This window comes from Aphis gossypii, chromosome 2 (assembly GCF_020184175.1).
Source record: "Aphis gossypii isolate Hap1 chromosome 2, ASM2018417v2, whole genome shotgun sequence".
NCBI lineage: Eukaryota > Metazoa > Arthropoda > Insecta > Hemiptera > Aphididae > Aphis > Aphis gossypii.
This window is the reverse complement of record NC_065531.1, coordinates 5,597,925-5,613,242: the sequence shown is the minus strand read 5'-3', so window position 1 is coordinate 5,613,242 and position 15,318 is coordinate 5,597,925. Positions and strand designations below refer to the sequence as shown.

The 15,318-nt window shown below is 34.0% G+C and overlaps 1 protein-coding gene across 1 annotated transcript; it reads right to left on the bottom strand.

Annotated features, from left to right (window-relative positions):
* Positions 1-9,884: 9,884 nt before the first annotated feature.
* LOC114130859 (neurogenin-3-like) lies at positions 9,885-15,318 on the bottom strand. The gene is made up of 2 exons (XM_027995925.2): positions 14,823-15,318; positions 9,885-12,220 (listed from the first exon to the last, which is right to left on the bottom strand). Exons 1-2 carry the CDS (start codon positions 15,008-15,010, stop codon positions 11,470-11,472), a joined length of 939 nt encoding a protein of 312 aa, XP_027851726.1. The 5' UTR covers positions 15,011-15,318; the 3' UTR covers positions 9,885-11,469.

Genomic DNA, 15,318 nt, shown 5'->3' with positions numbered 1-15,318 from the left:
TACATCCTTGTCACGTCGACTACAACCAGAGACAGCTGCGGACAAGGTAAGGTGCATGCGCACCCACATTTAAATAATAATAGCATTGTAGAGTTTACTTGATCGTTCTCGAAGCTCGACCTCGAGAACCCTCCGACCATCAGGAGGAAGGTAATTCCACAAATTTAGAGTAATAAAATATAGGCTAAAATAATCAATAGACTTCTAATAACTTACAAATATATTTGAGGCAATCATTCAAGGCTTGTGTCCCTTGTGGTTGCCGATACAATTTATTCTAATTACTTCAATTAAAACAAAACTATTACTTTCATAAAAATAAAAATATTAATTAACATATTAATATTTTTACTTTTACTAATATTTATATTTTTAATTCCTATATTTTTAGTTACTTTATTTTTGCGTTATTACAATATCTAACCCAAACTGGAGGTACTAAATAAACCGGTCGTTAACTTCGTGTTCGAAAGTACATACAGACCGAACTATATAGCAATTAATAAACTACATTCAATTAATAAATACATATTATGAATATGATGTATATGTATTTGACACTTTTTTTTATTTTAACCTTTGTGAAAGAGGATTTGATTAAGTCAAAAGATGGGCGAAAAAATCGATTTATTTTGGAAAAAAAAGCTACTAATGTTTCCAATATAATTCAATGAGATCAGTCATTGGGTTTTGGTCTGTGAAGATCAAGAGTCTAAAGAACTCAAATACTTAGATAGTCATCATGGTTACAACGGTAACGTTCAACTAAAGATATTCGAGTATTTGTAAGAAATACATGTCATGAAACTAGGTACTCCATTACGCATAGACCATAGGAGCTTAAAAAAAGTAAACAATTCCCTAATCCCAAAACAGGAGAATGACTTTGACTGAGGGGTATTCGTGTACACCAATGCACGATACGCCATAAGGGGTACCAGGCTTAATTTTTCACAAACACATATGAAGTCGTTTAGACAGCAGAGCTTGTATGAGCTCGTCAAGGAAAGAAAAGTGGGCGAAAAAAATCGATTTATTTTGGAAAAAAAAATACTTATGTTTCCAATATATATCAATGACATCAGTCATTGGGTTTTGGTCTGTGAAGATCAAGAGTCTAAAGAACTCAAATACTTAGATAGTCATCATGGTTACAACGGTAACGTTCAACTAAAGATATTCGAGTATTTGTAAGAAATACATGTCATGAAACTAGGTACTCCATTACGCATAGACCATTGGAGCTTAAAAAAAGTAAACAATTCCCTAATCCCAAAACAGGAGAATGACTTTGACTGAGGGGTATTCGTGTACATCAATGCACGATACGCCATAAGGGGTACCAGGCTTAATTTTTCACAAACACATATGAAGTCGTTTAGAAAGCAGAGCTTGTATGAGCTCGTCAAGGAAAGAAAAGTGGGCGAAAAAAATCGATTTATTTTGGAAAAAAAAATACTTATGTTTCCAATATATATCAATGACATCAGTCATTGGGTTTTGGTCTGTGAAGATCAAGAGTCTAAAGAACTCAAATACTTAGATAGTCATCATGGTTACAACGGTAACGTTCAACTAAAGATATTCGAGTATTTGTAAGAAATACATGTCATGAAACTAGGTACTCCATTACGCATAGACCATAGGAGCTTAAAAAAAGTAAACAATTCCCTAATCCCAAAACAGGAGAATGACTTTGACTGAGGGGTATTCGTGTACACCAATGCACGATACGCCATAAGGGGTACCAGGTTTAATTTTTCACAAACACATATGAAGTCGTTTAGACAGCAGACCTTGTATGAGCTCGTCAAGGAAAGAAAAGTGGGCGAAAAAAATCGATTTATTTTGGAAAAAAAAATACTTATGTTTCCAATATATATCAATGACATCAGTCATTGGGTTTTGGTCTGTGAAGATCAAGAGTCTAAAGAACTCAAATACTTAGATAGTCATCATGGTTACAACGGTAACGTTCAACTAAAGATATTCGAGTATTTGTAAGAAATACATGTCATGAAACTAGGTACTCCATTACGCATAGACCATTGGAGCTTAAAAAAAGTAAACAATTCCCTAATCCCAAAACAGGAGAATGACTTTGACTGAGGGGTATTCGTGTACACCAATGCACGATACGCCATAAGGGGTGCCAGGCTTAATTTTTCACAAACACATATGAAGTCGTTTAGACAGCAGACTTTGTATGAGCTCTTCAAAAAAGAAAAAGTGGCTATAGATATAGATACAGAAGAAATAGAATCGTTTATCAGGAGTGTTATGAACTCGCATTAAATAAATCTACATTTTAGATATCTATTCTTTATGTCAAGTGATGTTTTGACTGAGATTTGTTATTGTTCAATAAATATATTTAAAAAAAACCTTCAAAATTCAAACAAAACGATATTCCACGCTTTAGACAATGCATTATATATGAAATCGTTTGTAGGATATCAGATTACGTAGCAATATTGTGGTGTACTCGGAGTGTCCCGATAAATACCAACACCACTTACAGAGAGATCTAGCAGCTACAGCCATAACCGAACATAAGAAACGCCATAATAAGGTTGCAAGTATTATAACTATAGATTCTATGACAATATATAGGAGAAGAAACAAGTGATTCGGCAAAAACTAAACGAAAAAGTTCGTGAACTTAAATATAAAATGAAACGAACCCTTTATATTACGTTAAAGCATTATTCACATTGTATACCGTTTGAAGAGGTATTACATCAAACAGATAAATGAGATAGTCTAGAACGCTTACGAAGAAATTTCAACCGTATACTAAGTGCCAAATCCACATAACGACCACCGATGTCAGAATATCAGCTTTTACGTAGGGTACAGATGATACGGCGTCGGTACTTTGAAGCCATAAAATTAGCACATTCAATATTATAATATATTTCATCCGAAAATTTACGATACAATTATAGTCCCCACACGCGTATAAAATTACTGGTCCTTACTCTTAGCAGAAATAAATTAACGAAAAATCGTTTAATATGATAGTTTGGATTATTTTGTTAAGTATTCGTCCAAAACTTGAAGTATTAAAGAATATCTAGTAAAACATTCAAGTCCAATAGAAATGTCGAACGTGGCAGAAAATTTAAAATATATGAAATGAATCTGATTTGAATCTGAATTGAAACTGAATTAAATCTGACATATATGTTTTTGACATTTTTAATTATTTGAGCCTTTGTGAAAGAGGATTTGATTAAGTCAAAAGATGGGCGAAAAAAATCGATTTATTTTGGAAAAAAAATACTTATGTTTCCAATATATTTCAATGAGATCAGTCATTGGGTTTTGGTCTGTGAAGATCAAGAGTCTAAAGAACTCAAATACTTAGATAGTCATCATGGTTACAACGGTAACGTTCAACTAAAGATATTCGAGTATTTGTAAGAAATACATGTCATGAAACTAGGTACTCCATTACGCATAGACCATAGGAGCTTAAAAAAAGTAAACAATTCCCTAATCCCAAAACAGGAGAATGACTTTGACTGAGGGGTATTCGTGTACACCAATGCACGATACGCCATAAGGGGTACCAGGCTTAATTTTTCACAAACACATATGAAGTCGTTTAGACAGCAGACCTTGTATGAGCTCGTCAAGGAAAGAAAAGTGGGCGAAAAAAATCGATTTATTTTGGAAAAAAAAATACTTATGTTTCCAATATATATCAATGACATCAGTCATTGGGTTTTGGTCTGTGAAGATCAAGAGTCTAAAGAACTCAAATACTTAGATAGTCATCATGGTTACAACGGTAAAGTTCAACTAAAGATATTCGAGTATTTGTAAGAAATACATGTCATGAAACTAGGTACTCCATTACGCATAGACCATTGGAGCTTAAAAAAAGTAAACAATGCCCTAATCCCAAAACAGGAGAATGACTTTGACTGAGGGGTATTCGTGTACACCAACGCACGATACACCAAAAGGGGTTAGGTTAGGTTTGACTTTTCACAAACACATATGAAGTCGTTTAGACAGCAGACTTTGTATGAGCTCATCAAAAAAGAAAAGTGGCTGTAGATATAGATACAGAAGAAATAGAATCGTTTATCAGGAGTGTTATGAACTCGCATTGAATAAATCTATATTTTAGAAATCAATTTTTTTTGACTGAGATTTGTTATTCAAAAATAAATTAATTTAAAAAAAACTGAAAATCGCCCATTAAACATATTATTCAGGAAAATTTTCTCTGGAATATCCCCGAAGCGGACGATTACGTTTGATTGTAGTATATTAACACGCACTTAAATCAGATATAATATATTTAAAAAACTATCAACGTTCAAACACGATGATATTCTATTCCTAAGACAATGTATAATCTAACGTATATGTTTTTGACATTTTTAATTATTTGAGCCTTTGTGAAAGAGGATTTCATACGGTCAAACGATGGATCAATTTATTTTCTATGAAAAATTTCTTGTTTCTTTTACATTTTAAATTTTGCAGTCACTGGGTCTTAGGTATGTGCGGAGCTCGAGTCTAAAGAACTTCAATTTTCCGATTCAAGGACCATGATGGCCGACGGATCTATCCAATGAATTGTGTTCAAATTATATTATCTATTGTGGAGCTCACATACAACAAGTAACATTGTCTGCTAGATGTTAGTGGCTAGTATATAAATAAAATATCAATAATAATAATAAAAGTTTGTGGTTAATAATTATCTATAAATTGTTAAAAATAATTCATAGAGATTTAATTAATCATGGATATCTTTATTCCGTCAATTATTAAATTATTATTCGTAATCATGTAAGGACCATATTAACTTGTAACATTGGTAAGTAAAGGTAAAATTTCATCAAAAACAATGGAATTTTAATAAATTGATTATAATTTATTTAAAATTTAAAACTAATGAACAAAGCAAAGTAAGAAAATTAATTACGAATAACTAACGATATTACAATTTCAATAATAGATATTGAAAGCGGATTTACCGGAGAAATTACCTGAAATATTTTTCACCTTGAAATCAATATCCATAACTTATTACAAAAACAAATCCAACAAATTTAAAAATATTAAATAATTGATATATAATATATTTATATAATAATCACTACGTTTCTCAACCCTCATACAGTATGCCCGAGAATTTAAAAAGTAGTTGCCGCCGCACGATGTTTGACGGAAAACATTTCGGTCATATACGACTACACTCTACACACGGTTTTATTGATACAACCATCTTAAACCCACTCATTGTGTTTCGTTTGTTGGACTCTACAATAAAACCTTTTTTAATGAAGCCGCTACCATTGAGTGTGTACTTAGGGCATATTCAATTCATATTATAACAGTGATACATATTCGTGCGATCAGAGTTTCATTATAATCGTATTCAAAAACGAACGAATGTCGACAAAGCAGTGTATCCCGTAATGTAGATAATACATCTACTATTGCGATGGAATGTGTAGCTTTTAATAGAACATTCATGAATAACAGATACATAAGGTAAATGCGATATCAGTTTCTAGGATATCTAGTCACTGATATCATAGTATAGAAATGATCCCTGTAACTCTGCAAGTTTAAACAGGTAGCTAATATTTTTTTTTTTTAATAACTATAAAAAGATAAAAAATGAAATAAAAAATCTAAAATATAATTTACACTAATAATTTGTGTAGATATATTCTCAGGCTCCTACATCAAATTTTAGGACTATGTACTAAATATATTTACGGATCATATACAAAAATTTGAACACTATAATTTATCATTAATTATGAAAAGTCAATAATAATAAGAATTTTAAAAATTATGACAGAGCATATTATAAGGAAGGTGAGAGAAAAATCAACTGGACGCTTTACACGTGTAATAAATTAGGACTATGTGGAATTTTAAACACCGTGTAATATACTCTACTTTGCGATTAAAAAATATAAATTATTTCACGGTGAAAAATTGTGTTCTCTGAAATTATTACGCAATAACCAGTATCTGGATATTAGGTATTGGACATGCTGCTAATACAATGCAAATATACATGGATTAGTATTTAAGAAATAAATACGTTAACACCGACCAGTTTGATAAACGAATTTATTTGCTTTACAATCTCGTTGCTTTTGTACAACATCATATTATACTTTAATATTATTTAGTACAGTACGCTTACGTATTGTACATAGGAACATTGCCGTACTCTAGACGGGTGGCGTAGTCGCGTAGATCAATACGGAACTATTATTCTATCTTACATTTTTTCTAAGGAACCTGTGAATTGGTAGAGACCAAAAACTTTATTGGAGAAACATTGTTAATAAAACTACTAACAATAAAATTACATTCACGTAAACCTACGTGAAACGCGTTCATAACAATAATCGGACGATTGGTTTTTTTCACAATGTGTTTCTATAATCTATAAGAATCGCGCCCTTTTGTCATACACGCAGACTATAATTATTGTTATAGATGTCCACATCAAAACAGTCGAAGACCTCCTATCTGTCCTCTGGAGTGGACTGCCGCTACTGGACGGACGGGCAGATAGACAAAAGATGTGTCCTACTGTAGGCAGTAGAAAAACTTAATCTCGAACAAACTACGAAGCGTGCAACGGGTAACCGAATTATTATAGTGATTAATCGTAGGTATATTAATGTAAGCGGTGTATAAAGTGAAACGAAATCATATAAGATTTTTCGTATTTATACTACGTTAACATGATAACATAATAATACGATATCGTCTCTCGCCACAGCAACCGCGAATCTGGTTAAAATTTTTTTTTCATTCTTCGGAGACCCTACCGCGCTACGTCTAATAAATAATAATCGATTTATCGTAAACGGGCGGCTACCAGCACCTATATATGTGTGTAAGTGTGTATGTGTGTGTGTGTGTGTGTGTGCCGCGTTTATGCACAAGTGGTATAAAGGACGGGAAAAAAGTTGTCCTATTACCACCACTATATAGCACTATACTCTACAGTGGCATGAAAAGGTGTTAGAAAATTATAGCCTACAGTCTGTGCATGTGTAATAATTACCGGTGTATATACGAGTGTGCCGCTAGTGTGCGCGTGTGCTAGAAAGAAACTCATACGTTAATAAGAGACCTCGTCCAAGTCGATGTTTAAGGGGTGATGGGTAGCGGGGTACGGAGGACGGGGCACTATACAGTATACAAGTACGAATATGATGTAATAAAATATATTATTATATTATTATGTGTACAGACGGCCGATTGCGTGTGTGCCCCCGCCGACCATTCGATACTCGATACGCCGATAAAGAATTAAAACGAAACGAAATAAATATCGATGTTAACCCGAACAACGGCGGAATGATTTATACCCAACAGTAGTAGTTGAGCGTACACGCAGACGGCGGCAAACTACTTTGTCATTAGCTGCTAATGAATTTACTTTATTGCGTCCGGACCGCGCACGAAACATACGAGTACATATATATATATAATATAAATATGTGTAACTATTTATTGCCCAATTATAAAGTCGAGAGAATCTTTTTTTCTTTTTCCACTCCTATTCTCGACTCCTGAAAATATCATCTTCTCAGTAATAATAATAGTAATAAAACGAGATCCGATATCACCATGCTCGCGCGCGACTCATTTTATAATGTACAAGCCGGTAGCGGCGACCAATAAACGCAAACGTCATATAGACGGGGGAAAGGGGAGAACGTGTTGGATAGATTTTTAAAGGGAAAAATCCCACAGTACCAACTACACAACTTGCGTATTGTACTGTGAAACATACTAGATATAAATCGAGAGCGTTCTATTTAAAAAATACCAAGTTTATTTTTGTATTACACGTAATTAGTAGCATGCAGATATTAACATAAAATATAAGAATATTTTACCTGTTCTTTTATCAAATACAAATTACATAGGTAAACGTACTATATAATAAGTGCATACATTAAAAGTAAATCAATAATATGTGCAGCTTAATATATTTGTTTACTACCTAGTTGTTATGAAGGTATTTTACTATGTATACTTTATTTATAATAATACACGAATCAAATCTGATTGATATAATACACCCACATATCAAATCTCGAACCATCGTAATTAGCTTAAACTTACGGTCAACCAACGTCATTATTTTTAATATAGTATACATAGAAAGGTATACGTTTTGGTCAAGTACAAAACGCACGTCTCGTGATGGATCACATGAAAAATTTAAGACTACCTAATTTTTTCGCCGATCATCTTTCGACAGTGCTTATTATTTTTTCTTCTTCAATACTACGGCCTCAAGGCCGGCTGTAGTGACTGTCGCTCGTGGCCACGAGTAAAACGACGCCCATCGCGCTTGCCTATTGGCTCGACCCACATACGCGTGACGGCGCCAGACAACGCTTTCTCCCCCCGGCGTCGCCGCCGCCCCTTTTTCCGATGTTTCGTACACTGGGAGAGGGATTGGTGACCGGCGACGGCCACTTCCATAATTGTCATTAATATTACACAACTGTAAAATCAATAAATATTGATAAAATTCAACCACGAAACTTTTCTATGTCTTAATACTGGAGGAATAATACAAATTCCAATTGCAAATATTATATCGTCAATACTGCAAGACTATAATAATAGAACATTTTAAACTTAGATAAATGTTATACAAATTAAATTTTTTTTGTAATTAATTATAATACAAAATAAATTGGTGATACATTATGGAATAATTAATCAAAAGCAGAATATGGTAAATAATTCACGTATTAAAGAATTGCGTTAAGATTTATACAAACGTAACTTTATTAAAAATAGGGAGAATATGCATTGGCAACATCTATGAACAAATGTTGTAACTCAGTTGTACCCTTTATCCCTACTCTGGATCCAAAGTCAAGAATGATCAAACAAATAATTTTAATTTAAAAGAAATATACAGCCGTTTAGATTAACCTATGATGTATCTACCACACTACCTATCTGATAATAGTTATAAATTTCATTTTTAAAATTCAACAATATTTGTTTATTTACCAAAATTGTTTGACTTAAGCAACGGGAAAAATATAGTTTTATAAATCGTGTATTTACTCACAAACCTACACTGTAGATTACAATCCACTAATCAATAGATTATCTAACGAGCCAAATCTACTTCACTAAGTCGGCTTGATATATATTATTATGTCCACATATTATAGTATATCATTATAGCATAACAAAACATTAAATCTGGACGAAGGTTAGATTATTATAATCAAATAATAACAATAATTATAATAAATTGTGAAGAGTCTTACAACTTAGGTAAAATATAAACTATGATCTAGCAGTATGAGGTTGGGGAAGTGTTAGTTTTCCCTTTGCGTACGCAGCCAGTTTCGCGAATCGCGAAAGGCCACCTATTTCACGCGAAACTTGTACTGCAAGATGGACGAGGTACATATAATACGATTACTATCATTGTTATTACTTAGTTATTATAATTCAAAATCCATCACCACAAAAGGTGTGATGATAACTCCGTCGAATATACCTTCTAAATAGTTTAATGCGCATAGTATAGTAATTAATCGATCAGTCTTGGTGGAGAGCAGAGAAGGGAAATATACCTGTTGGCTGCTAGAACCCGCCAGTTTCGTGCTCGGAGTGTGTAAATACCGCGCAGCGATTAATTGCCCCGTCTGTCGTCGCCAACGCCGGATTTACATACATCATCATACTGTACGACGATCTAACCGAGCGAGATTTCCTCGGTTTTCTTCACGACACTGCACTTTATTATTGCAAGTTATTATAGACAGCATTGACGATATTCGCCGTGCAATACGCTCGATTTTATTTTTATACGTAAAGTAGAACACAAATCAATACACATTTATAATATGAATAATTTATTGAAAAATAATTATATAATAATAATCAATTTTATGTACAAGTATATATGATTTTAGTTTACAAAACTTAACGTACAAATATATCATGTATATATTGTGTATTATCTACAACATATATATATATAGTATAATTATAACACTAAACGACGCCATAACGCTAAAGGTAACAAAAAGACAATAGAAAAAAAACCGAAATACCCGTTTTTTCATCGGGTACAATAGACGCGAAGAAATTCATCGGTGTGCAAATGCATACCATCCAAAAAGTTTATAAAAATAAGACAAAGTCGAATAAACTCATGTGCGCGGACGCGAGAACAATATACTACGTACGTCGTACGTACATCATCATGAAGCTGCACATAGCAAATGGTGAAAAAATAAAAAGGTGTTGAATCTCATAGTCTTGTACATATATGTGTGTGTGCTGAGAATATTATAAATTATAATATAATAAAATAGGTATATTACCCTAAGCCAATATTTAAACGCGTCTGCGTATACGTCAGTTATTATATTTAGACTCGACAGGAGGTCGGATGAGTTGATTTTTTAATTCGTCCGGGACATATTGGCCGTCAATATAAATCATCGGCTGTGAAAACAAAATGATTACGCAGAGATATCACGAGTACCTACTACTTCCCGTACAACGTTTGTAAAAACAATCTATAATCAAGATGATCGCAAAATCAAAAAACCTAATCGTAAAAACCCGTTTATCATTTTTTTTTTTTTTTTCATAGCGCGTAAAAACAATGATAAATCGAAAAGTCAGGATTTGTATTTTGTTTAAATCGCGATTATACGACGATATGTGTAGAGATAGTTAGAATATGGTTCCGGGACGTGTATAAAGTGTAAAATATTATGTACAAGAAAACCGAAGAAGGATCTGAAGGGAAAAATAGGTATATTGTACATTATATAGAAATATAATATAGTCTTATAGAATAAATAATAACCAGTTTCACCAGTCGGATTTAAAAACGTTAGATCGGTTTATTATTATTATTATTACCTATTATCCATTGAATAGGATAGACGTACACGTTTCGTTATTTAAAACAAATAGAATAATTATTTACTTGGGAGCACACACGCACACACAATGTCATTACAACGCGGGTAACCGATTTACTGGCAAGAGTATAGACGGGTTGTGGGGAGAGGTGGAGTTGTCGAAATCGACGGCCACCGCCACTTAATACGGGGGAACAGTATATCACAGTTGAAAATATATTTGAGAGAAAATCGAAGGGAAAACATTTGTACACGTATAAGACTGACGGTCGACGTAGACGCGATCAGCCGTGACGGAAGTAAGCGACGCGTACAACACATCACTGTACAAACATCGTAGGCATGTTCACCAGCTACTCGTTAGCAGGGTACGTCGAAACGAGAAACTTATCACATTTTCTCGATGGAAAAAAAAAATGTCGACACAATTTTTCTCACAAAATCCCGCGAGAAACGTACAAAAAAATTTACGCACGCTGAATGCGTATATGTGTAAATATATATATATGGCACCTTGACGACGACACCCAACCGAGGTCTAGCTAAACTCGGTGCACGCGAAGTTGTCTTCGAACATGTACGGGTCGCCGTTGAAGTCGATTGGCGGCAACGGGTGGTCGGCAAACGGCATGAACGCAGCGGCCACGTCCACCGGGAAGTCGGCGGATAGCAGCGGCGACGGGAAACCCACGACGTCGGTGGCCGACGTGGAGCACGACGACGGAGACAGCGAGTAAGTGGCGGCCGCACCCGGCAAGTCCCGCAGGAACGCGGACGAATGATGGTGGTGATGGTGATCGGCGAGAAACCCGACGGTGGACGCGGCACTGGAAGAGCACTCGCTGCCTCCGCCGCCGCCGCAGAGTAAGTCGGACGCATACTCGCTGAGAAGCGAGTCCACGTCGTCGGAAGTCGAAGGCGATAGACAGCAGCCAAGCGCGGCCAGGTGATCGGTGGTGGTCGGCAACGACAACGAGGGCGATGACATTGCTGCCGTCCCGATTACTCCTCCGCTGCCGCCGCCGCCGCAGATGGTGGTCGTAGCTGCGGCTATGGCTGCGGCCGCGGTGGTTGACGACGACGAAGATTGGGCGCCGGGCGCCGAGGTCAGAAGTCCGCTGAGCGCCGAGATGTACTTCATGGCCAGCCGGAGAGTGGTGATTTTGGTCAACTTTTCGTTGTGTGCGTCCACCGCCAGGTGTGGCACGGCCCGACGGAGCGCTTCGAAAGCTTCGTTGATCTCCCGCATCCGGCTCCTCTCACGCGCGTTCGCCGTCTTCCTTCGGTACCTGCCAACAACTCGTGAATTATTACAATGATGATACACATATACCACCGCACTGTGGATGGGTGGACTTAAGTGTTAATTACGAGTGTGTAGCGTGATTAGAGATGTATGACTTTAGTGGGTTGTGTAAGGTGGAGTTTGTGTGTACTCCGATTACTACACACCGTGAAAATTCTCAAGTTAGAAAGTTAAATAGTTGCAAAGTACATGATTGTAGTAATATATAGTTTATGAGCTCATAAACAGCATTTGCAGTTGTATGAGCGTTATGAGCATATTAAACGAATATAAAATTACTATAAGTACTGTATATTATTTAGTAAGCGTTCGATTAAAAGGAACCAAGTACAATTTATGATTTAGAAATCTAGTTGTGTACTTTATGTATTGTCCTAAAATATTTTTTTTCAAACGGCTCAGTATCCTAATTTTGCATTGGTTAATTAATAACGGTATATTTAAAAAAAAAGTAACTAGCAATTTTATAAACACATAAAACAAACGTATTTTTCCGTCCTACGAAATTCAAAAAAATAATTTTTCTTCTGCCCCCACGCTTATTTTACGTCGTTTTTTTATATAAATATATATATTATGCATATTTTTCTTTTAGATACATTGCGCAACTTGTTTAACAGAAAAAGTTCAATTAACTTTATTTACATATTTGTATTGTATATAGATATATAATTTGTATTTTATTATATACAAAATATGTATTTACCATTGATGATTAAATTTAATTTAAAAATACCTAACCAAATAATAAATCTGTACTCGTGTATAATAATAATTAATTTTAATTTTAAAAATTCTATTTTTACTGTTTTATTTTTTAGATTTTTAATTTAATTTAATATTTAATATTAATTATCGATTCGTAGTTGAATATAGGGAAAATAATTTCTGAAATCTTATTGTTATTTTTGACACTGCTGTTGGCAATGAAAATTATTTTTATTCGTTTATGCATTTTTAAAGAGAAATATTAACATAATTTATAATAGTCAAATTATATTAATAATTACCATCATCATAAATATAAAATACATGTTCGTATTTTCTAATGTTATTCACGATGACTAGTAATATAAAACGACCGTGTTAATGTAGTACATACCATCGATGGTATAAAATTTTTCAGAGAAATCGAAAGTCAACATATTATTTTAAATAATAGTATACGAGTGACAAAGCATGTTCGAATATTTATTTTTGACAGGGCGTCGAAGTGGTGTTTTGTGTGTTTTGGGTTTTATATACCACTAGGAATTTCTTACTGCGTTAACATTCGATTGTAAAGAAAAAAACAAATTAAACATATATCGCTGCATCTTTAATATGCGCCCACCCTGAATTTATTCAAACCAATATCCATAAATAACATTCCAAGGGCGTAACCCTAGCAAACCCAAAATCATAAGATCACATTATCTAATTTCGATAAATTAATACATTCAATTATTATAAAACTCGAATTAAATAATTGTTAAAAACCAAATCTATTGAGAAAAAATTAATTATTATTATTATTATTGTCATCAAAAAATAGATATAAAAATAGGTATAATAAAAACGGAAGGAAACGTGCAATTATTATTGCGACGGCTTAAACAAAGAACGCTGTAACTACACAATAACGACGTTAAATCGATTTACAAACGATAAAAATCTTACGGGAATCCTAATTTAAGCATTATTATGGGCACTAGTACCTTGAGTACTCCTACAGTTGTAAATGTATACTCGATCTAATAATTCACCGCCCTCGGGCGCGGTGTCTTAATGTATTTGACGATTAGATTTTCGATATATAGGTCGAACTAAAAAAAGTTATGTAAGGAATTTTTAAACAATATATAATTATCTATAGATACTTTATTAGTTGAAATTTTTTTTTTTCATAAAATCTATACTTATTATTTTTTTTTATTATTGAAATAATTACACAAACTTTGTTAAATTTGATAGCTCTAACTAGTTTTATATAAATAATTAATTAATTTTCCCAACAAAAATCACTTATAACAGAATATCGCTCATATAGAAATCATAAAAATATTATTAAATATGCAAACATATTTCTATGCAAATATTTATTTTTACGACTCATTGATTATACACAACTATATCTATGATGCTGCTAAAAATGCAAGCATGGGTAATAATCCTTATTATTTATATTTATTATTTTAACGGACTTTATAAAAAAAATTGAAACAAATATTTATTTTTAAATTTTAGTCACGTAAAAAACGATATAAAAAAAAAAAATAAAGAAGTAAGTCCTACCTATTACTATAAAAAAACTGCTTCAATATAAATATTTTAAGTTTAGCCTAGTGAATTCCTTCAAAAAATCTCTGATACGGGGACACTTAGGATAAACTACATACAAATTATTAATTTTTAAAAAATGTGTATGATTTTTAAAACAAATTGGAATATTTTCTCAAAGCTAAGAGAAACCTTAACCATAAATCATGAAGAAATCTATTATCAAAATCCGGGCCAAAAACTACGTATACTAAAACGCACACAAAGCATAAAAAAGATTTTCACTGGCAAATATTTGTTTGAAATAATAATAAAATATGACTTACCTGCTCAGGGGCTTAGGTTTTTGCCGTCGTTTGGTGGATCGACCCCGAGTTGTAGGTTTCCAACTATCTTCATGATCCTCGTCGGGTTCTTCGCGTTTCAGCGACGCTCTGGGTCGTAAAGAATATTTTTCCTGCGCTTTTTCCGGTAACGGCGGTGCACTGTTATTGTTCGCGTCAAACTCAGCCATTTTCACGGAAGTGCGTGAATTAAATAAAATCAGTTTTAACAACAATAAAAAACCGTGTATGCTTTATGCGAAAAAAAATCACTTATTCACTGCAAATGACAATCAAAATTCATCGCTGAACTTGAGAAAAATCGATCGTTTGATCGAAAACGTTTAACACCACCAAAGAGTCGCGGCAATGAGAACTCGCGCGTCGACGACGTACGATGTCCGACTGGCTGGTGAAGCACGGTGCCGGTCGTTCAAGTCTCTCGTGCGAGGCTCCGGAGACAAGACTGCCGTGCAGCGGCGAGGACTGATCTCTACCG

Excerpts from the sequence above, each read along its gene's own strand:
- LOC114130859 (XM_027995925.2), bottom strand. The coding sequence starts at position 15,010 with ATGGCTGAGTTTGACGCGAACAATAACAGTGCACCGCCGTTACCGGAA. Across the intron at positions 12,221-14,822 it reads AAACCTAAGCCCCTGAGCAG|GTACCGAAGGAAGACGGCGA; the intron begins GTAAGTCATATT and ends AGTTGTTGGCAG.